General features: G+C 40.6%; 1 protein-coding gene across 14 annotated transcripts; it reads right to left on the reverse strand.

The window, feature by feature from the left end:
* Positions 1 to 27,921, reverse strand: RACGAP1 (Rac GTPase activating protein 1). 14 transcript variants are annotated; one of them, XM_078449878.2, is made up of 18 exons: positions 27,802 to 27,865; positions 22,468 to 22,532; positions 20,855 to 20,943; positions 13,282 to 13,484; positions 12,134 to 12,270; positions 11,111 to 11,180; positions 9,180 to 9,233; positions 8,425 to 8,505; positions 7,180 to 7,297; positions 6,732 to 6,862; positions 5,655 to 5,819; positions 4,303 to 4,398; positions 4,018 to 4,216; positions 2,605 to 2,710; positions 2,296 to 2,428; positions 1,920 to 2,055; positions 567 to 675; positions 1 to 245 (listed from the first exon to the last, which is right to left on the reverse strand). In XM_078449878.2, exons 2-18 carry the CDS (start codon positions 22,494 to 22,496, stop codon positions 170 to 172), a joined length of 1,932 nt encoding a protein of 643 aa, XP_078306004.1. In that variant the 5' UTR covers positions 22,497 to 22,532; positions 27,802 to 27,865; the 3' UTR covers positions 1 to 169. The 14 variants fall into 14 exon arrangements, with proteins under 14 accessions (XP_078306004.1, XP_060513661.1, XP_060513663.1 ...); XM_060657678.3 differs by lacking the exon at positions 27,802 to 27,865 and adding an exon at positions 23,663 to 23,733 and having other exon boundaries at positions 20,855 to 20,939; XM_060657680.3 differs by lacking the exon at positions 27,802 to 27,865 and adding an exon at positions 23,663 to 23,733.

Here is a 27,921-nt window from a genome sequence, read left to right on the forward strand (position 1 = left end):
GAGAGGGAGATATATATAGTTTTAATAAAACCCCCATGCACAATTAAACTTGATTAAAAGCCTGGAGAATGCTAAAAGTAGTAATGAGTCCAGGAGGCTGCAGAGCAGAGAGTACAGGTGCAGCCTTCCTGCAGTCAGGAAATGCTGGCAAGTAACAGGAGACATGACTTCACTTGAGCATTGGAGAAGCAAAAAAGTTGCCTTGTCGTCCTAAGTTGGTGGCAGATTTGCTTTTGCTCCCAAACCTAAAGGAAAAGAAAATGAACTGAAAAAGGAGTCTATAAAAAAAGGTAAACTGTAACATTATTTAATATTATCATCTAAAAATAGGAAGCCCTCCACAACTACTCTGTAAATGACTCTTTGTCACCTGAGATGAGAGAGGGGAAACAAAACCTTTAGACCCTTTTAAAAAGGGGGTTGTTATGGCTCCAGATTACCTTTTAATGCCTACTTGCTAGCTCAGGTCTCATTCAATTTTTCTTTCAATAAGCTTCGGTGTGATAGGAAAAGAGGCCTAAGGAAGCAGCCCTATTTTACTTCCAAAGCCAGCCAGTTCCACGTACCTGGGCGTGTTCTTGGTGAGGGTGGAGCGGACTCTCTGCGACAGGGAACTAGATGAAGGAGTCTTGAGAAGCTGATGCTCAGGAGTGGTCACGGGCCCCAGTAAACTCACTTTAATCAAAGTTAAGACATATTTTTAAAGGAGGCACAAAAAGGAAAGCACCCTTGTCAGTGGCCAGTTTTAAGTTGAGTATGCCATGAAGCACTGAAGAGCTAAGGTTAGAGGCCCAAAGTCCCAGAGATCATTTCTGTCATTGTCTTGTAACACAGCAGTATATCTTTTGAACTGTGCGGGCAACTGCTCAATGAATAGCTGACTTTCACTTCCTGATTGAGGCCATTCTCAAACTCCAGCTTTCACAAATCTAACGTCTGATCATTTGGTTCTTAACCTGTATTAGAAAAAACAGTATGCTTTCTTAAAGAGGATCTTGGGGCACCTGGGTGGCTCAGTCAGTGAAATGCCCGACTCTTGATTTAGGCTCAGGTCATGACCTCATGGTCATGGAATTGAGTCCTGCATCGGGCTCCACGCTCTGTGTGTGTGGAGCCTGCTTGAGATTCTCTCTCTGTCCCCATCACTTTCTGCCCCACCCCTGTTCGTGCTCTCTCAAAATAAATAAATAAACGTTTAAAAAAAAAAAAAGGGATCTTGCAAAAATAAAGAATAGGTCTCCAATGCCAGTAAAAGTTGGAAGAAACCAGCCTCGTGCATTTTTGGTGGCAATACAAATTGGCAAAAGCCTTTAAGAAATCAAGTTGGTTACCAACAATAGCCAACGTATGGAAAGAGCCCAAATGTCCATCGATGGATGAATGGATAAAAGAAGATGTGGCATATATGTTATAAATAACACCAATTCTTAATAGAACATGTAACTAAATTATAGTTTACAACCATAAAAGTGATACATAGTAACAGGAAAAGTTCTCACAATATGCTCCGTGAAATAAGATCAAACTATATCTGAATTGTTATATTTTTAAAATATCCATATGTATATAAAGAAAAGGAGAACCATGTTTCATGAATATAAAAAAAAATAAGGATAGTAGAACTGTACTAATTTTCTTTAATGTTAGAATCCTCATAATGAATTTAAAATTTTTTATTGAAGAATATGAATTCCAAATAGCTCTAGCAAAGGCAGGAAGAGAGTAAATAGCCAGAACTAGAGAAGAAGTCAGGTCCCTTAAGAAGCATAACTTGGGGGGCACCTGGGTGGCTCAGTTGGTTAAGCATCTGACTATGATCTCAGCTCAGGTCTCAAACTCAGGGTCGTGAGTTCAAGCCCTACTTTGGCCTACTATTAAAAAAAAAAAAAAAAAAAAAAAAAGCACAACTCAGGCCTTACCTTTAATATCTGGGGTCTGTGGTGTTGAAAAGGCATTTGAATTTTCAATGACATGCATGGGGTCAACGTTCTCTTGTTCTACCATCATGAACCGACTCCAATATTCCAGGGGCAGTGAAAGCAGGCACTCTACCACCTAAAAAGCCACCAAACATGTTAGCACACCCTCAAACCTCAGGGCTTACCTCTCAGCACTCTCTCATTTTATCATGTTATACAAGTTTTTATATATATATGAAATGTTACACAAGTTTTTGTGTATTTATGAAATACATTAAAACTCGCATAACATTAACACACATACGTGTTACACACACACACACACACACACACACACACACACACACACACACACACACAAAACGCACTTGTCTACCTTGGGCTGACGTTTGATGTCCTGCAACATTACCACTGGATCTGGATTAGGCACTGCATGGGCAACTATGGTAGGCCCAAAGACTTTAGCCAGATTAGCCACATCCATTTTAGTATTTGGGCTCTGAGCCACTCTAAACAAGAGAACATTCAATTAGAAGACTTTGTCCATCCACTTAAATGCAGACCAAAATACAAGATCTACCAGAAAACAATTCACCCCTCACGTTCCCTCCCTAACACCCAACCCACATTATGCTCCCAGTGGCAAATTCCCAACCTCTCAGAAACAAGTTTCTGCTGTACTCACCTCTGCAAGTGAATCATAAGGAAAGCTAATGTGTCTCTGTTGGCCTGGGGCAGGTCACCAATAGCCTGGTACATGGCAGCTTTGCTGTTGTCCTCATCTGGGATTTCTGTAAATGAAAGGAAAGCACCAAGAGGCCTAGACTTCTTTCTCTTGACAGCGGGCTTCCAAGTGATCGACCACAAAGTGTCATCTATACAGTAAGCTTCTGAAACTTCTGATTAGGTTCATGACTGAAACGAACTCCAGTTTCATTAACAAGCAGGACACTAGCCAACAGCTCAATATTAGAAATCGGAACCTTCACAAAAATCGGCCCCTGCAGTTAGGGAAAGCAGCTAGCAAGCCTTGTGCTCGGAAGGCAGGCCTACAGCTGCAGCGACTACAATTACCAAGAAGGTTTTCATCTATAAAACATGTTCAAGGGCCCACTATGTACCAGGTACTATTCTAAGTGCTCAGGTAAAGCGGAATTAAGCAAAGACTTTGCCTCATGGAACTTACATTCTATTAGAGGAGTCAGTCAAAAAGCAGGTATCTATCAGGTAGTGATACACAGGGGAAGCTAGAAAGTAATGGGAGCGGTTATTTTGGACAAGGTGGTCAGGAAAGGTGTTTTTGAGGACAAGACACCCAAGAAGAAACCCAAAAGAAAGAAAGCGAGGAAGGAAGGGCAAATCATGCAAATACATTCCAGGCTGAAATAATAACAAATGCGAGGGCCTCCAGATGGGAGTGAACTTGTCAAGTGCTAAGAGTCGCAAGAACCCCAACAAGTGGAGAAGAAGAAAGAAGGGAAGGGCATGGAGAGAAATGATGCTAGAGACGTAAGGAGCCGGCTCATACAGGTGGGGTCTCTGGGGCCATGTTAAGGACTGTGGATCTTATTCCGAGAGTGATGGGAAGCCACTGGAGATACTAAAGACAGAAGGGCTATCATCTAATATAAATTTTAAAAGGACCCCTCTGGATACTATATGAGGATCACACTGTCGAGGGCCAGAGTAGAAAAGGGAAAACACTAGGTTCTTCTGTCACTCCAGGATGAGAGATGTCAAGAGGGGTAGTAGTAGGAGTGGCAAATTTCAATTTTAAGATAAATTTTACAAGACCTCTGCTGACAAGATTTGCCAATGGATTAAATGTGGTGTGGGGGAAAAGAAACCAAAGATGGCTCCAAGTTCAAAATGACAATCTCAAACTCTACCAAAAATAACAACAACAACAAACCCTGTTAGCGCCCTGTATAGTTTAGACAGGAAGAGGACAGGCACCAGGAACATGGATACAGGCATTCTTCATCAAAGTATTTGAGCATCTACTATATGGCAGGCACTGTACTGGGCAGTAAACAGAAGAGTCAAAAATTCCTGCCCCTGGGGCACTCACATTCTAGAGTTAAAGATCTACTCTTACCTGCTGCTTCCATGAAAGTCTTGTTTAGCCGAAAGGTCAGAAGGGGTTCTTTGAGATTTCGAAGGAAGTCCTTCAGGAGGCTACAGATAGCATGGATATCATCCACTTTGCTGAGGAGGGGTACAGTTTTCACTCTGAGGAATTTCTCTTTCAGCTCTTTTACTGTCCGGTCACAGCCAGAGATCCGATACAGGCCTGTCTATTATCAAGGTGACACTTTCAGAAAGAACCTCCTAATCATTAACACAAATAACAGATTCACGCTCTCTGAAGGTTGACTCTTACCTCTGTCAGCCCTCTCTGCTCAATCTCATTTACGCAATGGACAACAATGGAGGGAATCATTGGAGAAGTCTGGGACACATAATCTGCCAGGATTCCCTGAAAAGGGAGAGTTTTAAGTTATTATTTATTACCACTTAGACCAGCAAATGAAGATGAATAGGAAAAACGTCTCCAAACTCATGCTCAGGTTGGGACGTCATGTTTACTTTTAAATTCCTGTTCCCAAAGCATACATTAGAACAGAGACTCTCCGTTTGTTGTTGTTTTTTTTTTTCCTACCTCCACACCAGGACTGGTTTCTGGTCACGTACCACATTCTTGCATGAACAAGTAATATGACCACTATCTACAACTCTACTCCTGCTTCTCTTCTACTCAAGGGCCTCAGAAAACAAGCAATGACAAGATTAGAGGTATAGCCTTTAATATAAACGAATTTATTATTCTAAAAAAGAAAACCTTTTTACACTTTTATTACTCTTAGTAAGAAAAATTATTTAACACAAATCACAGTTGCTCGGGACACAAACATATCTGTAGGGGAGAAATCCATGGTTCTATATCAGAGTACAGAAAATTTGTAACCAATTACATGCACAAATAAGAACTCCTAAGATTAAAAAAAGTAACAGTTGATTTGCTGGGGGCTGGATAGCAGCATAATCATTTTGTTTTGAATCTTAACACTGGTCATACAATAAATAATTTATTAACAGATTGAATCAATGTTTAGAAATAAGCAATCTAATCTTAATAGCCTAGTATAGAATATCTCTAACATAAGAGAAAGTACATTCACAGATGAAATTACAGGATGGCTGGGATTTGTTTCAACACAATTCACTACACAGGGCCAGGAGGACATGGGGGTATTAATAAATCAAAATTGGACATGAAGTAGTAATCACAGAAGTTGAGTGACAGGAACCAGGGATTAGTTATTCTAATCTCTCTACTTCTGTATATGTTTGAAATTTTACAAAATAGGAATAGAGTGTGGAGGGGAAGGAAGAGAAGAGGAAAGGAAAGGAAGGGAAAGGAATAAGGAAGGAAAGGAGGAAAGGGAAGGAAAGGAAAGAGTATGAGTAGGGAAGAGGGGACAGGGTGGGAGAAAGGGAGGGAGGGAGAGAAGGGAAGGGAAGAGGAGTTTGGTGTAGAAAAGTTACTAAATAGACAAACCCAAGCAGGACTCTCCTGCAAATTAACATTTTATCATTTCTCTTCAACATTAATGGAAAAAAATATGCTTCGTATCACTTATTTTAGGATAAAAACGGACAGTAAGCTTTGGAAAAGCTAAAGAAGCCATAACACAAGGACAGCTCCCACAGCTGTCATACATGTGGTCATACCTCTCCAATCTTGACAGGTGTTCCTATCAGGGTAGGAATGCAGGGAAGGGGACAGCGGTCCCGACATTCTGGATGAGAGACCACACGACAATCTCGACACTTCAGAGACAGCTTGCCAAACTTTATCCGCTTTCCACATGGAACACAAGATTCAGGTTTAATAACCTGAGAACAAAAGAGGGCAGAAAGAACAGAACGGTCTGAATTAGAAAATTATCATCATCAACAACCAACAACCTAATTCCTTTACAGTTATTTGTGTAATTCTTGCAATAATCCTACAATATAGGTTTTGTTTTCTTTGTTTTAAGATAAGGGAATAGAAGCAAAAACAGCCTGTGTAACTTGCATAAGGTCATCCACCTGGAAGTGGGCAGTGTAGAGTAGTGGAAAGAATCTGCTGACAAGGAGTCACAGAACCTCCGTGTTAACTCTGCCACTTACTGTCCTGTGGCTCAACAACGCAATTGATTCTTCTGAGCCTCAGTCAGTTTGCTTGGGTTTTTATGAGGAAATCCAATGGGACAAATGTAATACATGCTATTTTTAAGAATACAATGTAAATATGTATCACCGAAAAGCATAAACAATTGTTTCTGAAAAATTGGCTTTGTTTTAATTTAACATTACTCACAGAATGGAAAGATACACACCTTCTGTAACCAGCAGTTAGCCCTGATAAGTGGAAACGAAAGAAGGAGACGTGACATTTAACTTTCTAACACTAAGTTATTTAAATCTGCTCCTGGTATATATTAATTTCACAATCAAAAAACTAAGTGTGCCCTAAGGTGCCTGGGTGGCTCAGTTAAGCATCCAACTTCAGGTCAGGTCGTGATCTCATGAATTGTAAGTTTGAGCCCCACATTGGGCTCTCTGCTCAGTGCAGAGCCCGCTTTGGAAACTCTGTCCCCCTCTCTCTCTGCACCCCCCCACTCACGCATGCTCTCATGCTCCCTCTCTTTCGAAAAAAACCCAAAAACTAAATTAAAATTTTCCATTAAAAAGATAAATAAACAAACATTAAAAGAGAAAAAAAATTAAGTGTGTCCAAAAGAAGGAGAATCACGGATCTACCGTCTTAGAGACAAAGTCATGCAGGCGCATCCCTCCGTTATTCTGTGGAGTGCCGGAACTGTCTGTCTCCGTTCTTGGCTCCAGCTGCCTGCTGCTCAAGGTAGAGTCGCTGTTCCAAGGTTGTAAGGTACCTAGAAAACAACCAACTTTAAGCCTTTGTGTCTTAATATTTTGTCCCTTATGAATTTTAACCCTGATTCTAAAATAACTGGTAGACAACCAGTAATTTGTAACCATAATCAGAAGTGACTACAACAGCTATGCAGAAAAATCAGTTCAAGAATAACAAGTTATACACAAGCGGCCTAGGCCAGGCTAGCAACCCAAAGGCAGAGTATGATACCGTGCAGAAACGTGCAAGAAACGAAGGAAGGATTCTAAAAAACCAAGTCTCCCCAAATTTTACCAGTTGCTTTACACAGGCAATTTAACCAAAAACCCAGTGGACCTGTTTTCCTTCGGCTTCTCGTCCAATATGGCACAGTCTCAATTGTAGACACAGCTTCAATGGGCCCGCCATCATTGGGAACAGTCACTGTAGTTTTTGCAACTATGGATTCATTCCCCTGAAACAAAAACAGAAATGAGCGAAGAATAAACATGTGAATCTAATTTCCCCTCCGCTAAACACCCCTCCATAGGGTGTTTTGGAGTGGTTGAAAAGTTCCTGAATCTTGGTCAGAACTTAAGGACCCAGCTCAAAACACTCTTAAGTTGAAACCTCATACTTCAGAACAAAAAAACAGGGGCACCTGGGTGGCTTCATCAGTTAAGTGCCCGACTCTTGATTTCGGTTCAGGTCATAATCTCATGGTTGTGAGATGGAGCTCCCCCTCAGGCTCTGTGCTGGGCTGGAGCCGACTTAAGATTCTCTCTCCCTCTGTCCCTCTCCTGCTCACACACACACACACTCTCTCTCTCAAAAACTAAAAACTAGGGGCGCCTGGGTGGCGCAGTCGGTTAAGCGTCCGACTTCAGCCAGGTCACGATCTCGCGGTCCGTGAGTTCGAGCCCCACGTCAGGCTCTGGGCTGATGGCTCAGAGCCTGGAGCCTGATTCCAATTCTGTGTCTCCCTCTCTCTCTGCCCCTCCCCCGTTCATGCTCTGTCTCTCTCTGTCCCAAAAATAAATAAAAAAAAAAAACCATTGAAAAAAAAAAATTAAAAAAAAAAAAAAAAAAAAAAAAAAAAACTAAAAACTAAATACACAAATAAAAAGAATATTGAAAAAAATATATACAGGGGCGCCTGGGTAGCTCAGTTGGTTGAGCCTCCGACTTTGGCTCAGGTCATGATCTCACGGTTCGTGGGGTTTGAGCCACGCGTCGGGCTCTGTGCTGACAGCTCAGAGCCTGGAGCCTGCTGCTTGGATTCTGGGTCTCCTCTCTCTGCCCCTCCCCCGCTCATGCTCTCTTTCTCTCTCAAAAGTAAAAAAACTGAAAATATATATATATATATGTGTGTGTGTCACAGAGGCACACATACAAGCAATGAAGAATCAAATATAAAGCTGAGAGTTGTTTATTCAGAGTAATTCCATTCATAAGGATGATAAGGATCCTATTACATTGAAAAACTCACCAAATCTCTCTCTCAAAATAACACTGCAATGTTGACTCAGGATTTTTAATGCTTGGGGCCACTAATCTCTGATGTGTTCACAACCACAATTCTCTTGGCCTGAATCTTCTTACCTGGTCTACTGTGGAGCCAATGGAACGAGTCTTCTTTACAGGTCCAGGGGGACCATCAATGAATTGTCGGCTACTAGAACGCTAGAAAGGAAACAAAGACCAATAAGTTCAGTGCCAAATAGAAGATCTGAAGCACAGAAGACAAAATTATTCCATGAGACAACCTGGTGCAAGTCCTAGCTACCAGGGCTATGGTAAATGACAATGTGCTCTCTCCCATTCTATTTCCATTTCTTAAAGCTTACATTGTACCAATACAAAAATGCCCTCAGTGCCCTAGAAGAAACAAGCAAGCTTTGGAAAAATCTAGATGACAGCACCAGAAAGAGTACAGCTGTAATCCTATCTAAGTACATGAAGACTCTGGAAACATATGAAGTATCCTGAACAACTGCACACAGACAGATCTCTGCATATCCCATTATACACACATTTCATCTGAAAATTTTATTAGAGTACAAAAGTACTGCGTAAAAATACATATGACAACTCAAAACAAACTTAAGCATATCCTTTTCCACCCCATGAATGAACTGAAGCAGCCAGAACAGTGAAATAGGACAAGATTCTGTCCTGAGTTCCTACTTTAAGGAACATCAATGCTGCCCCCCAGCATAAATTCATTTTGTAGTCAGTGTTTAACAATGACTAGAGCAACAGGTCAGGAATGCTGTATCTACGCAAAAATTCTAGAGAAAATCCTTTATTGCTATTTTGTAAAAACGGCAACAAAAATTAAACAAAACCATACCTACCCTCTTTTCTCTCTTCTTCAGTTTGAAAGTCTTTACCAAAGAAGAATCCCAATCCTGTTGACAATTACAGTGTATTAATTCTTTCCTGTGGTTAGGCCTCCCCTAAACCCTGTGCAAATAAACTTACAGAGAACTTTAAAGGCTTTCTGACTCAGGCTACCTAACTTACAATTTGAGGAGAGGGGGAAGGGAGGGTCTCAAGTGTAGCTACAGAGCGATAGTATGTTAACATGCTTTCTTTCCAAAATTGAAGCTATTATAATAGAATCAGGAATCAATACCTCAGAGGCAGAAAAGGTTAAAGAATCAACTTCTGTCGTGATTATCTCCAGTACCTGGTCCTTTATTTCTGATTATTTTTGTAATTAGTTTTAGAACTTACAGAATCTTAGGCACTATACTGATCGTGTTAGATGTGATTCTTGCTCTTAAGGGATTATTATTACTTAATCAGATGTTCTGCACAATATATACCCACTTTAGTTCCAGTTTAGGTTTTGTTTCTCAAACATCCCTCTTCCTTGGGCCCCAACAAAGACATTCACCACTAAAGAATTATTTTTTACTGTAGTCTAGTTTCACTTCACTTATTTTAACCATTTACATTCAGTTTTAGTAGCTACCTGTGACTTCCTTACTCCTCATAATCCCTGAAAACACAAACCCCAGAAACAGTAGTACATAGCAAATAGTAGCTTAGCTAAATAAATTTAATCTCTCCAATTCACAGTCAAGTAATTTAGCTACTGATGGTTTGATTCAGTTTCGGTTACAACAGATATACCGTAAATAGGTCTAGCTCCAAAATCAGCTATGAATATGTTCTACTTTTTTTTTTTTAAGTTTTTACTTATTTATTTTGTGAGAAAGAAAGAGCCAGAGAGAGGGAGAGGGACAATCAAAAGTAGGCCCACACCACCAGTGCGGAGACTGATGTGGGGCTCGAACTCAAGGAACCATAAGATCATGCATGACCTGAGCTGAAACTAAAAGTTGGACACTTAACCAACTGAGCCACCCAGGCTCCCCATTCTAGTTTTATTATATATTCCAGACCTATTCATATCATTCCTTATTTCAAAAAGGGGTACTTAGTATTAGTACTTCTATCTATAAAATGGCAATGATTTCCTCAAACACTGATTTGGGACACAACGCTCCTAGCCCATGTAACAAGTAGCTGTCACTTATTTCGCTATCAGAAAACCAACCACGGATAGCCTCCTGATTTATTGATTTGCTAGCTTTCAGCCAGCAAAACAGGAAAGATACACAAACCAATAAACCACCAGCTTCTGAACATCAAACAAAGACTGAAATCTCAGGAGATGACCTTTTATGCAGAAATACCACCTTACGTTAAGAAAAAGGTGCTGCCCCACAAAAGCAAGGTAACAAAGAGTTTAGATACATTAACCATTGTTGAGCAAAGCATTATAGAGTGTCTGGAAACTCTGTCAGTCTTCCGGTAAAAGTTCCAGAGCATTGGTTTCTTTCTAATTGTGAAGTTAGTTTTCCTCAAGAATCAAACTAATTCTGAAATAAGGCACAAGCCTATTGTTTCCAAGAGCAGAAAATAAACCCTGACTGGGTAGAGTCTTGGTAACTTTTTTTTTTTTTTTTTTTGCTAGCTGGGCTTTTTAATAAGCCAAGATATAGTCAATTAGTACAAGTAGTTCACAGATCCGTTAAAGAAATTTAACCTCATGCCAAACCCCGAATTCTATATTCTTGCTTCCAGAAACTAAATGTATAAGCCAGTCTCTTACAGCTCGTGTAGACTTTTATCTTAAAACGCTAGCTCAGTATCTATAACACATCAACTATTAAAACAGTAATAAAGGAACTTCAGAGGACAGGAGATATTCCTAAGGGAGCAGGGGTTGAAAAAAAAAAAAAGACAATTCTCAGAGATCAAATATATTCATTACCAGCGATTCGTCAGTCTTGTCAAAGCTGATATCTGATAAAATGGAACCAGATTCGTCAATAGTTGACAATCTAGATGAGGCAAACAATACAGTATTAGAGAAGACTGTGAATACAAAATCCATGAACACCCAGAACGAGTCACAGTGGTCATGTAACACCAGCAATTTCACAGCAGTACTTTCCTATGGAGACAACTACAAGCTCAAAGCCTAGTTTGTGGTGGTTGCTTGCTATGGTTTCCATGGGAGAGCGCAGCTGCACGTGCATGAGTACACACGCAGCAGGCTGCTTTTTCAGCAAAGACTTCACAGCAGCAGTTGAAAGTTACAGTTGGGAGCATGGGTGCTACTCCCTGCGGAATAGGCTACTAAAAATTCACAGGCAGAAGAATGAAGTTTAATCTGATCCTAATTGTGGTTGCTTTCTACAAGAAAGAGTATTACCCAGCATTAGCTTTTGAAGAAATTAAGCCCATATATCTTCTCAGTTATAAAGATTCCCCATAAAACAACCAAGCAACAAAATAAATAGCTTTAAGAGTGCTGACCTTTCCCTACGTATTGTATTGGGGGTGTTAAATTCAAAGCCTGGTTGAGACTATTTAAATAGTGGTGCAGTGGAACCAAAATTATGGTCTGGTCTTGTCTCACAGAAGGCCTTCTAAACCCGAAGAGCTACAAGAGATCTCTGGAGAGTAAACACTGAAAGTATTGCTGAACTGCCACTTTCACCTTTAGGTTTCTTAGCAATGAGTAGGATTAGTTATTGATGTGCAATTTAGTGCCAACATCAAAATTTTACCCAGGGTGAAACCACATCCTAAGGAAAGATCAAAAACAAAACAAGATAAAAGAAATAGGGAGGCCCTTGTGCCTTTATTTCCCACCCACCCTTCCTCCAAAGTCTTTTTCTGCTTTATTCAGCACACATTCCAGAAGCTGTATATTTAAGAGTTCAGATAACAAGAACTTCTGACAGCTGCATTGCTTGTGATCAGATAACAACAGATGCAGTTTCCCCACCTTTTGTTCCCAGCATTGCCGCTGGATGGTTGGCCCCTGTTGAGAAAAGCCAGAGCTGATTTTTGCTCCTCACTTAGTTGAATGCTGCCAGATGTGTCACACATGAGCATCTCTCGAATCAGCTGAATCTGTCTTTCCTGCAGACCAAAGCAGAGTAGAACATCCTAGCTAACCAGGGGAGAAAGCTTCACCTCAAATTTATGGGACAGACAGACCAGAAGACATTAAAATACAGCATTATGCAAATGAGCCTCCAGGAAGTCTGCTACACCAACAGCATATTAATTCACATCAAGCCCAGATTGTGTTTCTGATTTCTGACTGGTAAAATGAACTCCATATAGAATAGTGGGGTTTCTGCTACTAGACTTTTGGGTCAACCTGCTAATCCAAGACAGTATTGCAAAATCAGAGTCCTAAAATAGATTTCACATAGCAAAAACAATTTAGTGTCATTTTATCAGGACAATTATTGGCCTCTTTTACGGATCATAGCAGCCACCCACCTTTCTAAACGGTGGAACAAAATGCATTAAAATGGATACAAAGCTGTGACGCACTGGAACCAGTCAATCTGAGCTTACTGAGGCATTTAACACTGTACCAAGATGGATTAGTGCCTCCTCGTAAAGGCTTTCCTTTGTATCATGACCCACCCTGGTACATCAAAATGATAGTGTTCCCCGTTAGTCACATTGCTCAACTGGCTGAATACGCCCAGCCCCTGACCCTGAATCAGGAGCGGTAACGAAGGAAAAACCTAAGAGTTGTCTTGCCTGTATCAATAACAAAGGACCAGCTACCGACAAAAGGACGAGGACATTCTGGGTAGCAGAAGAGAGAGCCAACATCTTGTGACAGATCAAGCATACTAGGAATTCCCTAGTTTTCTCTAAATTCTCATTTGAAATGTATTAAGTCAGAGTTTCAAGTGTAAAAGAGAAAAAAAATTTCAATTTCAACCTATGAAGAACAGGATTTCCTACACTGCAATTTCAGCTCCCATCAAGGCCAAGTTGTCATTGGACAGGTTGCTTTTAGTTCTATAATGTGGAAGAAAGGGAGCATAACAGGCGGGTGGAAACGTTACCAGATGACGCTGCCCCCTCCCCCCACCGCACTGTTCTGGCATAGAGAACAATACACACCAGCTTCTCACAGTCAGCCTCGGCTCGCTGTCTCCGTTTGATCTCGACATCCACCTGATTGCGTGCGTGCTTCAGCTTAACATCCAGCGCACTACGCTCAGTCTCTGCTTTCATCAAAAGATCCTTGTACTTCCCCAGCTCATGGTCTGTTCTCTGCCACTTTTTACGGAAATCTTCAAAGTCCTTTGCCAACTGGATGAATTCTAAGGAAAGGGGGAAACTTCAGTCATTCAAGCACCAACCAGGGTACAATGCTCTAACGAATGAGTCCTCTAGTTAGTTTTCCTCCAAATTTTTAACTAAGGGATCAGCTAGACTCTGGGCAAATCTACCTGAAAATAACCAGGAGCAGGTCTGGATATATGTTCATCACCCGACATGTCAGCTTTGTGGAAAGCAATTCCTGTTTCGATAGGCTACTTACTTTGGCTTAGCTAGTGGCATCTGCTATGGAATAAGGAAATCATTAGTCACCTGGCTCCAGATGTAATAACAACACTGAAAGCTCCTGAACAGAAGGCAATCAAAGGGGGATACCTTTGGGGCAGCTGTCACGCACCAGGACAGTTACAGCTATAAAACAAAAACAGCCTCCTTTAGAGTCACGCATTGTTGCGCCAGAGAGACGTTAAATAGCAAATTCAAATATAACTGCTGTAATATGCTCCGGTAGATGTAGATTAATATTATAGATGTCTAGGCCTGCAATTCCATTCAACTATATAATTATACAAATATTGATTTGAAAGTAAAGAGCCAATTTGCTTGTGCTGTTTAACACTGCCCTGAAGGGTATGCAAACATTTATGTGGGAAAGACACAGTAAGAACAGATCATAGTAACTTAGGGTGAGTCACTGATGGCAGAATGTGGACTCTCCTCAAATGTCTGCAGAAAGAGCATCACTTCCAAGGCAGTGCCTCAAAGCAGGATAACCCTGGTGCATTCACACTTGCCACCTGCTATTTGGCAAAGACTATTCAACACTGCCTTCCTATTTTCCAGTTAGTTACCTTCAATCTATCTCTAGGCATCACTCCCCACCACAGTCATGGAGGAAGTTCCCAAGGTGTACATCTGCTGCTGGTCAAACTAACCCAGTTTACAGTCGAAACTAGGCCACAGGCACACAAAGCTAGCAGATTCTTGAGTAGTAAGGGCACTTTTCCTATTTGAATTTAACCTAAGAGCACAGAAACATGAATATAGTGCCCTTTTAAAGCAGTTTTAATAATTTGACTAAATTTCATACCTACAAACTAGGATGCCAATTCAATCTAGAAAAAGCAAGTCTTACACATAAGGACACTTCAGTTTATAACAACAGGTTTTAGCAGAACAGGGTATTATGACCTAGTTATCTTAGACAATGCAAATATCAAAGATACACAAATATGTATCTACATATAGCTTTAAATGGTATGCTGGTTTTGTTAACAGTTTAGAACACATTACTATGTTTTTTCCTCCTGAATTTAAAGAAAAAGAGGGGCACCTAGGTGGCTCCATCAGTTAAGCACCCAACTCTTAATTTCAGCTCCGGTCATGATCTCATGGTCCTGTGAGATTGAGCTTCACGTTGGGCTCTGTACACTCTCCCTCTCTCTCTCAAAATAAATAAACATTTAAAAAAATAATAAAAGAAGGGGCACCTGGGTGGCTGAGTCAATTGAGCGTCTTACTTCAGCCTGGGTCATAATCTCACGGTTTGTGGGTTGGAGCCCCACATCGGGCTCTCTACTATCAGCTTGGAGCATCCCCCGCTTCAGATCCTGTCTCCCTCTCTGCCCCTCCCCCGCTTGTGCTCTCTCTCACAAAAATGAACATTAAAAAAATAAAGAAAAAGAAAGAAAAAGAAAAACAATATTTCCTTTTGCATATTTATTTCAACAATGTAGACTCACAAAACTTTTTTAAAGAGCTCGTTCTTAGCCACATTCACTCTGGCAATTCCTCAAGTGGTACACTTTACGATTTGTGTACTTTTCTGATGTAATAGCACTTCAATATCAAGAAATAAAGAACAAGAAACACACTTTTCAACTATACATCCAAAATCTTTCTAGCTCCACATTGAGGTCAATTAAATATTTCTAAATACAGTGCTGCACACACACTCAAATATTTAGTGAATTGAAAAACAATTTTGAGGAAAGATTTCCATTGGACCTAATTGTGCTGGTTTGTTTGTTCTTTTTTTTTAAAATTTTTAACGTTTATTTATTTTTGAGACAGAGAGAGACAGAGCATGAATGGGGGAGGGTCACAGAGAGAGGGAGACACAGAATCTGAAACAGGCTCCAGGCTCTGAGCTGTCAGCACGGAGCCCAACGCGGGGCTCAAACTCACGGACCGCGAGATCATGACCTGAGCCGAAGTCGGACGCTTAACCAACCGAGCCACCCAGGCGCCCCGGTTTGTTTGTTCTTTAGGATACTCCTCCTTGGTAAGTCTTGTTAAATTTGAGTTTTAATCCCTATTCATTGTTAATTGGCATATATTATAGGTCCAACCAAATTGGACAAAGGAACTCAAACCAAATAAAGTATAAGTACATTTCAAGGGAAGACTTCCTATATTAATCGTACAAATGACTAAATCATTAGTGCAACTTGATTTATGTTAAACCAAAATCAGAACATCTGTGTACCTACGATACTACTTACATACAATTCTGTTACGAATGAACTAAGTTTGCTAGAATGGGTCAAAATGGCATGTTAGGGACATGGGTGGCACTGAGCCACTGGGTGGCTCAGTCAGGTGAGCATCTGACTCTTGATTTCGGCTCAGGGTCGTGGGATCGAGCCCTACACCAGGCTCCACTCAGTGTGGAACCTATTTAAGATTCTTGCTCTTTCTCTCTCTCTCTCTCTCTCCCTCTGCCTCTCTCCCCTGCTCACACCATCTTTCTAAAATTAAAAAAAAAGAGGGGGGGAGCACCTGGGTAGCTCAGTCAGTTAAGCATCCAACTGTGGCTCGGGTCAAGATCGCAGAGTTTGTGAGTTCGAGCCCTGCATCAGGCTCTGTGCTAACAGCTCAGAGCCTGGAGCCTGCTTCGGATTCTGTGTCTCCCTCTCTCTCTGTCCCTCCCCTGCTCACACTCTGTCTCTCTCTCTCTCAAAAGTAAGTAAACTTAAAAAAAAAAAAAAAAAAGGCACTTTACATCACAGATCAGGAAAAATTTTGATGTTGGAGATCAACAAACATGGAATTTTGGGGACGCCTGGATGGCTCAGTCGGTTAAGTGTCTGACATAGCTCAGGCCATGATCTCACGGTTTGTGAGTTCAAACACCGCATCAGGATATCTGTAGTCAGCACAGAGCCTGCCTTGGATCCTGTCCGCCCTCTCTCTCTGCCCCTCCCTGGCTCACACACGTGCTCTCTCTCTAAAAAAGTAACAAACATTTTTTAAAAATGGCATTTTTTGGTCAGTTTGTGAATCACAATGCAAATTAATATTAGCCCCCGTCATGAACTACATGTACAAAAGATTAAACTCAAATTAGCTCCTCTAAGTTATGTATATATTAAACTATGAAATGCATCTATCAGAAAGGCGGTAAGAGAAAGGAGAATTCCTTAAAACAAATTGAGGATTGGGGTGATTGGGTGGCTCAGTAGGTTAAGCATCTGATTTTGGCTCAGGTCATGATCTCACGAGTTCAAGCCCCACATTGGGCTCCATGCCTGTGATGCGGAGCCTGCTTGGGATTCTCTCTCTCTCCCTCTCTGCTCCCCTCTTTCAAAATAAACAAACTTAAAAAAAAAATTGAGGACAATCTTTGATTCATTAAACACACACACACACACACACACACACACACACACACACAAACAGAATTTGGTTCATAGTTTAACAAACAGATTAAAACAGTCCCACAGATCTCGTTTTCTCAGCTCACTCCTCCTGGGGCCTTGCACAGCCTCTTCCCTTTGTTTTTCCCCCTACTCTGAGCTTCTGAAGGGCAAGGGCCCTGTGTCTCTTTTATTTCCAATGCCTTATAGTGCACAGTAGGCACTTTATTCATTGAACAGATAAATGAAGAATTGCTGCTCAGATCAAATTTATTTATTTATTTGTGAAATGTTTATTTATTTTGAGAGAGAAAGAGAGTGCAAGCAGGGAAGGGGACAGAGAGAGAGGGAGGGAGAGAGAGAGGGAGGGAGAGAGAGAATCACAAGCAGGCTCTGCACTGTCAGCACAGAGCCCAATGTGGGCTCAACCTCAAGAGTCAAACGCTTAACTGACTGAGCCACTGCTTAACTGACTGAGCCACCGAGGAGGTGACCCCAGACCAAATTTAAACTCCAGGCATCCAAGCCCACCTCACCATCTATTCAAACTTACCTCCCACCGTTACACATTACTCTTTCTTGTCCCTGCTCCCAGAACAGACCCATGCTCATTTCTGCCTTCTCTCATGATCAAGCTATGTACTCCAAACAGAATGCCCTACCTACACTCTTCTTTATGTATCCATTCTTCTAGTCCCATCTGTTCTATGAATCCTTTCCTAATCTGTTTGCTCCACATTACTTTTTTCTATACTTCCCAGAAGCATATATTTTAATACTTGTTTTATCTTCTGTTTCATAAGAAACCTGTCTCTGAAACTTAAATACCATAATCTTCTTGAAGACAGGTCATGTCATACACACTGTAATATCACCTAATATATAGCATAGCACAAACCCAGCATTGTGTTAGCACACAACAGGCACCTGATAAATATTAATTATATTTATTCCTAATTTACACACCAATGACCTCAAAAAATTTCAGGCAGCTCATGATAAAATAAAAATCATGTAGACTAGGGAAAACAAAGATAACAAAATACCTAGGCTATTAAAGTCATTTTATTTGAATATTAACCTTCACTCTGATATTTCAGGAATCTAGGACTTAGCTTTAAAAAAAAAAAACAAACCATACAAAAAGGAGAGAGAAGAATGAAGTTACTATGATGAAAGACAAGAATAAGGAGTCTGGATACTTAGTCATAGGAGGAATTCCTAGGATCAAAGAAGAGGACAGACTTAGGTGGTTGCAGAAAGGAGATTCTAAGGGAAACATGGGTAGCTCAGATGGTTAAGCATCCAACTCTTGATTTCATCTGACTCCGTATTGGGCTCTGTGCTGACAGCGCGGAGCCTGCTTGGAACTCTCTCTCTCCCCTCTCCCTGCTTGCAAATGTGCGTGTGCCCTCTCTCAAAATAAATAAACATTAAAAAAAAAAAAAAAGAAAGAAAGAAAGAAAGGAGATTCTAGAGTCTAGAAAACACGAAACCACTCTATTTCCTCAAAAGCCAACGTTCTGAGTTAAGGATCTGGAGAGGGAGGAAAAACATACCTCTATTCTATAACAGTAATCAATGGGAAGATAAAAATGTGTTTATAAAACAAAGATACCTGTAAAAATAAATATCTTTTTTTTTTTTGGCATAATTACTTCCAAAGTATTTTCACAACTGGTATCTCGTTTTATCCCCCAAATGCTCATAGCACTCCCACAAAGAAGATAAAGACATTTGAATTCCTATTTTACAGATGGAGAAACAGACACAAAAATAAGTTAAAAGCCAGCACTAGTTATTGAGATTCTAAACCTCAGATTCCTCCCTCTGCCCCCACATCCTATCAGCTACCTCCTCCTAGAGATCTTATTACCACAGTCTCTTCTACCCCTTTCCCTTTATTTCCATCTTTACGTCACAAACACCATTCCAGGGGGTCACAAACACCATTCCAGGGGCGACTGGGTGGCTTAGTCAGTTGAGCGTCCGGCTTCGGCTCAGGTCATGATCTCACGGTTTGTGAGTTCGAGCCCTGCGTCGGGCTCTGTGCTGACAGCTCAGAGCCTGGAGCCTGCTTCTGATTCTGTGTCTCCCTCTCTCTCTGCTCCTCCCCCACTAGTGCTCTCTCTCTCTCTCTCAAAAATAAATAAACATTTAAAAAACAAACAAACAAACACCATTCCAGTTAGGGCTTCTCCTGCCTCTTTCCTGAGCTATGGCAACTGTGCCCTCATCGGTCTCCCAGCCTCCACCTCTGCTTGGGTAATCTTCCAAAAGTTCTGCTGGGATCATCCCATTCCCCTACTCCTACTCCCCTCAAACCCTGCACCCACTTGCCTCCACATAAATATCCTCTTTCATCTGTCTGCTGGGATCTCACCCTACATCTAAGGTTCCACTCAAACCCTACTTTTGTCCATGAAGCCACTCAGCCAGTCATCCCTTTTCCTCAACTTAACATGTACTAAAAGCTGTTTTAGGTTTTCACTAAATATTTGAATGAGCCTGAATATGAAGATCTCTTATTCAATACTCTTCCCCACTAGACTCCAAAGTAATCCATCTTCTGAGATGATATAACCTCAAAGAGAAGCCTAATTAGTATGCCATCATGGTTACTGAGCTGGTATCAGATGATAGAGCTATGGAACAGCTATTAAGAGAGAGAGGGGCGCCTGGATGGCGCAGTCGGTTAAGCGTCCGACTTCAGCCAGGTCACGATCTCGCGGTCCGTGAGTTCGAGCCCCGTGTCAGGCTCTGGGCTGATGGCTCGGAGCCTGGAGCCTGTTTCCGATTCTGTGTCTCCCTCTCTCTCTGCCCCTCCCCCGTTCATGCTCTGTCTCTCTCTGTCCCAAAAATAAATAAAAAAACGTTGAAAAAAAAAATTTAAGAGAGAGAAAATAGAATATTGTCTTAAAAGGCCTGTAAGTGGATAAGAGCTATTAAAAACATCAAATTAAAGAAAATGCTGAATGGCATAAGCAAGACACCATACTAAGCACTGTGAAGATTAAAAAAAAAAAAAAAAAGTTGAAGACACAGTTCTTACATTACTTTTATACCAGTGAGGCTGACTTAAGAGCAACACTTACTAAATTAGGTATTAATGAAAATCTGAAACAGGAGAGGATGGCAACCCAAAGAAAAGCTGATAAAAATAATTCCCTTAGATCACTTTAGTCAGGGCCATCAGCCCTACCTCCTTTCTCACTAATCTACTTCCCAGCCCACTATTCTATCACCACCTCCTTTTTCTCCCCAGCTCTCTACCCAATTTCAATCCTTTATTACTAAGAATCAAATACATGAAATAGGTGAAAGCAAATGAACAGTCCCATCTTCAAAAAGAAATTATGACATTTTTCTCCTCTTCAATTGAAAATGTTTTACATCACACAGGGGAAAAAAGCCCAGGGTAAAAAATAAAGACAACTACTAAAAAAAAAAAAAAACATCCTTGGACCTTCAGATTCTGCCCAGTTCTTGGTATGAAAATGAAATTGGCAACTAATGCCAACTATTCAATGGAAAGAGAATCTTGATAATGAAAGAAGTCTGCGTGAACACATTTAAGAACAACTATCAGAAAAAAGTGACCAGTTAGAATGAGTGTCCATTAAGCTTTGACCATGGATAAGTGACCATCACTTTCTTTTTAGGAAACCCAAATGAAAAACAATTTTAAGACTGGAACACACTTCAGTTTTGCAGAAAACTCAGATTTGAAATCTGCTTTTCCTCTCCACACAGGCCAACTCAGAATGACTTACGGAGTTCATTTCCTTCACTGAGAATCTCCACCCGGCGTACAAGCTGCTCAAACAGATTCCGCAAATTCAGCATCGTCGTATCCATCTTTCTGCCAAGAAATCAAATATACATTAGGGGTCCTGCCTTCTCCCCCAGACAAAAGATTCAGTAGCAATGCAACAGTCATCAGGGACTAACATCTGGACTCTTCCATTTGTAGCTATCATTATAAGGATCTCAAGCCAACAATTGGTATTTTGTACAATCTTTATTATAAAAACAAAGCTGGAATGTTTTTAACACTCATTTGAAAATCAGAAAAGCATTTCAGACCTCCGAATATAACACCTCCCTTCCTGCCTACTTCTTTCCCCCCACTCTGCAATCATTCTGGAGCTCTGAGGAAAGCAGTTAGGGACAAGCATGTCAGCTGATTACTAGGTGACCAACTATAAAATGTGGTTCTCAGTCTACTGATTAATATAATGTTTTTGCCACTTTAATCCTTCTGGACTGTGAAGACCTTCAATGTAACTTAAAAGGTTTATTTTTAATTTCACTTTTAGCTAGTACCCCTGTTGCAACTGCCTTTTAAAATGCAGGACATGGTCAGCACATTTCCTACCAACGGCACAGATGACGTCACACGAGTGATTAAGTGAGGAAATTGCCAGCTCAGCAGCACAAGAATTATTTCTGTAATGCAGGGCTCTCTGGACTGTGTGCAGGGACTATGTCTAATAAATTTATACTAAGTATAGGCAAAGGATTATGTTGTACCACGTTCTGGCATCAAGGAGACAATACACCACCTTCACAGTTAGAAGGGCAAAGGAAAAAAATCATTTGCTACTGTATTCTGTATAGCGAATTTCAGGCTTCGTATTTCCCCCCCAAAGACCTGCTGATATTACATTAAAAAGGAGTGTCCTTACAGGCAGTTCTGTTCTGAATAGACTTTAACTGGAAACACTTTGAGGAAATAAGATCTTCATTTAACAGTCAAGAAAAAAAAAAAGACATCAACTGGATGTCACAAAAATTATCAAGGAAATGAAATAAAAAATAAATTTCATTTGAAAATTGAATTCCTCAGAAATACCATTAAAGGATTCTTATGTTTCTCCAAATCACCCCTTCTACATTCTAGTACAGGTCTTTATTTGATGCATCTAAATAAAATTTTAAGAACTCTTTTATGAAGGTTTAGTGATTTTACAATGTATATAAGATTGTACTGTAAGCTAGGAGGGTCGAACAGGGTGTAAAAAAAAAATCCACAAAGGATAAAGGAATAGATAAACATAAAGATATTTTCTATTAAATGTTAATTATTCATTTGTACTCATAGGATGATTGTTCTAGTAGCCAAAAAGCTTTCAGTTCAGTTCTAAGCTTAGAGGCAACATATACCTGAATCAGGGCTGGAAACCAAGATTTTCAAATGGCAACGTGTCTGTTCCAAGCTACATAATCACAGCAAGCTGCTAAGCAACCAGACTAACAAATTTATTACAAAAATCTCTCTAAACTAAGAACAAAACTAAAAGAATAGCATTAAAACTGACAGGAAGAGTCTGGAAGTCCTGAAGATGCCCATGACTTAACAATATGACAAAACAGGCACATATACCCAAATGCTACAGGGCAGGAGCAGGGCATTCGGTAGCTTATTCAAATGATGATTTCCTTTGGCCCCTGTAAAAATGGGAAGACACTGATCAGTTTTAACGTAGGGCATTGATTTCCGTCATCTCAGCACTTATCTATGTATTCTGAGACCTTAAGACCGTGAATTCGGTACATAGGAAAATTATCTGCCCAAGAATGCAGAAAAGGAAAATTTCACAATGCAACTAGAGTATTAAAAACTGGTTTAAAAAAAAAATCAGAAGGTTTGATGTTTTAAATGACAATACAATAACCTGATCCTTTCTTCCCTTTAAAAGAAATCCTCACATTTTCTCAGGTTCCTCTAGCCCACTATTCTTGCCTATGTTCTTTATGAATACCACTCACTAGAATGAGTGAGGGTTGTGGAGGTACTCTCTTGAAAACACAACCCGATTCCTAAAAAGACTAAAGACACAAACAACCTACCGGGGACATCTCCTGATCACAGTAAGTGTTACCTCCTGCAACTACCTGGACCTACATTATTCTCCACACATGCTGCCTGGTACCCAGGAGATTACTGTTTAACTGAACTCCCAGTGCTCTGCTATAAAACAAAGAGGTAACCCTTAACTGCCAGACTGTCAGAGTCTCCAGATTTAGAGTTTTATGAAGAACTTATGAATTGTTTTCTGTTCTTCCCTCTCAACACCAGACATTCCCTAAAATTCAATCCTCCAGTCTCTAGAACTTCTCAAGCTATCCCATGTTAGTCACTATAGCTCTCCAGACGATCACCTGCTCCTGAACACAGCCTCTCTCCTAACTCCAGTTCTGTAACTCTCAATTTGTTTGGGATGCCCTGGAGGTGTAGCCTGATTCTGAGACTTTGTTCTATCTTTCCCCCCATACATATTATTAGCAACTACTCTATCCACTCAACTACCCTACCGACTCCCAATTTTGATTTCCTTATTTTTATCATTCACTCAGTTCCAAACCCCAGAATCACCCTTGTTACTCCCCTCTAACATCTGTGGACTCTTCTCTCATGTGTTTTATACCCATCCCCTCATCACTGGCAGGCCATCATCACTCATTTCGACTGACCTATCCCCCACTGCTGTGTGTTGGCATTCAGACACACACACACACACACACACACACACACACACACACACACACACACCCCTTGCGCTCTAATTTAACTTTACCATGTTTTGGGGCACCTGGGTGGCTCAGTTGGTTAAGCATCATTTGAGCCCCATGTTGGGCTCTGAGCTGACAGCTCAGAGCCTGGAACCTGCTTCAGATTCTGTGTTGTCCTCTCTCTCTCTCTGCCCCTCCCCCACTCACGCTTGGTCTCTCTCTCTCTAAGAAAAACAAAAAACTTTACCATGTTTCTACCCTATGTCCTGGGTAGACTATACATGTGAGAGAAGAAACCTTACCTTTGGCACTACTGTACTACACACACTCAATATTTAAAAATAAATATTTGATAAGGGCGCCTGGATGTATTAGTCAGTAGAGTTGTGACTCTTGGATCTCGAGATTATGAGTGTGAGCCCCACATTGGAAATAGAGTTCAATCAATCAATTAATATTTGCTAAATGAAAATCAGAGAACACACACACACACCCTTGATTCTACTGTCAAAAGAATTTCCATTCTACCTCAACATCAATGTGTAATATAGATGAAAACTGAAAGAACGGTTTAAAAAAGGGGTTGTTTGTACAGAAGCCCTGGGATCAAGTTTTAGTTCTTCTATTTACTAGTATTACCTTGGGTAAGTCAAATTCTGAGATTCATCTATAATTGGGAACAATAGTGCCCCATTTACCTCACAAAATATCACCAATTCATGCAGGTAGAAGTTTTATAGTGTATAAACTGAACCTTACTATTAAAATATAGGATATTAGAAGGGTGCCTGGGTGACTCAGTCAGTTAAGCATCCCACTCTGGATTTCAGCTCAAGTCATGATCTCAAGGTTTGTGAGTTCAAGCCCCATGTATGGCTCTGCCCTGACAGCACAGAACCTGCTTGGGATGCTCTCTCTCTCCCTCACTCCCTCCCTCTGCCCCTCCCCTGCTCACTCTCACTCTCTTTTAAAATAAATAAATAAACTTAAAATAAAATAAGATATACGGTATTATAGTGAGTATGACATTTTTTGGTTTTTTGTTTTGGTCTGATAGTTGTCATTTACATCCTACCACAGTGATTACCAAATCATAGCTGGAACCCAGACCAAGAAGAATGGAGAAGATAGCAAAAATCTGACCAGGTCTAGGCTCTTTAGCAAGCTGTTTTACATGAGGCTTGTAGCATATGAGAATAGTTTTTCCTCTAACACAGGTTTACTTAGGGTAATCCAAAAACAGCACTAGCAAAATATAATCCTCTTCTCTTTATATGCTAGGGGACTATGCATTTTTATTAACGTTCTATAGAAGTGACACTCAGGAGTTATTTATAGATGACAAAAATATCTTTCTGCATCAGTACTAACTCTGATATCTCAGCCAAATTGTAACTCAAAAAGCTAAAATTCACTCATCCTATTCAATGTCAATTAAAAATGGTCTTAATTTTCCTGCCGGGTCACATTTTCACCCATATGAATACTCCTTTATTTCTCTCCCTTTATTATTTAGCTCCATAGCTAGGAGATACACTAATGTGAAAGGAAACAAAAACAAAGTCATATTGTACTACATTGCTTTGCAGCTGTAAAACAGCTGTCACTTTTCACTACAGAGGCAGCTGCCTTTTGGGAAAGCTGAAATGATCCCTGTGTGTAGCAAGGAAATCAGTTTGTGGAGCACTTTAAACAAAAAGGTGCTAGAGAATCTCAGCTGTTATTGATGAGAAGCCCCAGAGGTGGAGAAGTCACTATGTTACAGATTCCCAATCTGTGAGTATCCCTAAGGGAGCAATTTCACATCACCAGAAAAGAGTCTCAGCTTGATGTGATTGCTTTGAGTCCCCAATTTAATTTCAATCACCCAGCCAAGAGACAGACATCGTCCTTCAGAATAACAGACTATTATAGATCTTAACTGCAGAGTATCCCGGGAAAAGTCTCTATCCTCTCCTTCCTCCTAGAAACAACATTATTAAGAGACCTATACATCACATTTTAGATGCATCAAGGGTGTTAAATATTGTAAGACAAAGCAATAGAAGGTTGTCTGAGTTTTCCAGGAAAGAGTTTTAATGAAAAACATCTCAGGAACATTACTAAACCTGGAAATTCTCAAGAATTCAGCAATACAGGTTCTCCCCTGCCAAAGAAAACCATTCCCTAAGACAGTCTCAATACTGTAAGATTCTTTCATATGAAAGCATTTCAGAGCAATTCCTCTTCCCAAATGTCCAGCTTCTGCTTCACTATATCAGAAGCCTCTACACAACTGCCAGGCAGAAGGAATATCTTGAAACCAAATGTTCTTAAGAGCAAATCAATTGCAGAAAGAGTAAACAGAATGTTCTCAGTCCAACATGAATGAAGACTAAAATAAAGAGATGAGTTGAATTATTTCTTAGAAAATTATTACCAGTTTAAGATACTAAGTTTTCTTTTTTTTTTTTTTTTTTTTTTCTGATTCTGTAGATTCTTCCCATTCTGCAGTTTCATTCTTCAAGGTCTAGTGTAAGTCTTACCAATTTCACTAAAGCATTCCCTAACAATTTCAGTCCAAAATTGTCTCTTTATTATCTCTAACACTCATTTGGCAGATATAAAACACTGCATCATACTGTAAATTTTCTAAGTTCAAAACAATGTTTTTTTAATAATGAAACTAAAACCTCATCACCCTAAACAATTACAAGCATCTCCTTATCTAATCTTTGTCCATTATATACTCATATTTCATAATATTGCAATCATAGATTGATAGAATTTTGTGTTTTGCTCTCCTCTTTCATGTTTCCATTAAGTTACAAAAAGTTGATTAGCAATTATTTAACCATTCTCTTCTTTGGGTATTCATGTAATTTCCAGTTTTTCTGTTACATCTACCTGTAATCCCTTGCATGGTTACACCCTCACCTCCTGCAGGGATTTATTCAAATGCCATTTTCTCAGTGAGGTCTTTACTAACTACCCAATTTTCAACTGTAACCTATCCCTCCAACACTTCTCTGCTTTGTTTTCCTCCAAAGCACTTATCTCCATCTAACATATGTATATATTAACTTATTTAATTGTTTGTCTCCCCAGTAGTTTAAGTTCAAGGAAGGCACAGATTTTTGTCTCTTTTGTTCATTGCTGAGTCCCTGGTGCCCAGAATAGTGCCTGACAGTTGGCAAATAACTAATATATATTCACTGAATGAATGAACATTGCTGTGAACATTTTTTTTCTTCAGGTGGCTATATTCCTTAGAATAGTTTCCAAGGCTGGGATGACTATATCGCAGGGTAAAAAACCTCTTATAGCTCTTGATAAATATTGCCAAAATATCTTCTAAAAGGGCTATACTAATGTAAAGTATAGTGTAGAGGCCTACTAGATTCACCAGTTTATCTTTTTAAGTTCTATCGCCCCAAATAAAGTGCAAGCTCCTTTAAGACTAAATAAGATTGTCTTGTACTTATATTATGCACTGAATAAATACGTGAATGATTAAGCTATAGGAAAAGCGCCTTCTCAACACTTTCACGAAGTCGAAAAGTTCACCCCACACACTCAAGAGAATAAGGACACTTCTTTAAAAAAAGGAAAAAAAAAAAAAAAAAAAAAAAAAGGCTTATCTTCTCACCCACCCCGCGTCGCTTAAACACTCCTTCTGCCTACGAACGAGTTCCAGCGAAGAGAAATGTACGTGAAATTGCAAAAGTAAGGCCTCGTTGTTCCTAGTTAGGATGGGACGGGCAAGATGTCATTGCCTCCGCCAACCTACCTAGATTACAAGCAGCCCACAAGGAAGAGGGGCTCTGCTTCAAGCCACCCCAGCCTCTCAAATACCAGGGCTTCTCCCTTCCAAAACCCCATGCTCCTCCGAAGAGAATGGGAGTATTACCTCACCCACTCCCAAACTCTGTATTTAAGTGAAAGTCACTTCTTTGGGGGGTGGTTCCTGCCCAGTTCAAGCCATCACCTCAAAAAGACGTCCCCGGCTTTCCTCAAAACACAGCGCCGAGAAAGAAACCCTCCACTCCCAGCCACCGGCCCTTCGGGCCACTGCCTCCCCCGGCCGGTGGAGACCCCCAGAGAAGGGGCCGTAGGTGCCGGCCTTCTCCCCCACCCCCGCGGTGGCGGCTCACCACCCCGGACGCTCTCCTACCACAAACCCAGAGAGTCAGACGCACTTGCTCTCGCAGCCCCTAGCGCCCACCTGGCCGGTTCCGCCTGGCCCCCACCTGGGCCGCCTTCCACTTCCCTCCGCACCTTATCCAACGGCAGAGCAGCAACGCGCCTCCGGCTCGGGTTTGAAATCCTGCACCAACCAATCACA

This window comes from Panthera onca, chromosome B4 (assembly GCF_046562875.1).
Source record: "Panthera onca isolate mPanOnc1 chromosome B4, mPanOnc1 haplotype 2, whole genome shotgun sequence".
NCBI classification, from domain to species: Eukaryota; Metazoa; Chordata; class Mammalia; order Carnivora; family Felidae; genus Panthera; species Panthera onca.

What these genes read in the sequence shown, in the direction of transcription:
- RACGAP1 (XM_060657678.3), bottom strand. Translation starts at nt 23,705, where the DNA reads ATGATGCTTAACCAACTGAGCCACCCAGGTGCCCCAAAACATG. An exon ending in CCCAGGTGCCCCAAAACATG is followed by an intron (nt 22,533 to 23,662) that starts GTAAAGTTAAAT and finishes CCATTTTTACAG; the next exon opens with GGGCCAAAGGAAATCATCAT. An exon ending in AGGCTGACTGTGAGAAGCTG is followed by an intron (nt 12,271 to 13,281) that starts GTGTGTATTGTT and finishes TTTGGTCTGCAG; the next exon opens with GAAAGACAGATTCAGCTGAT.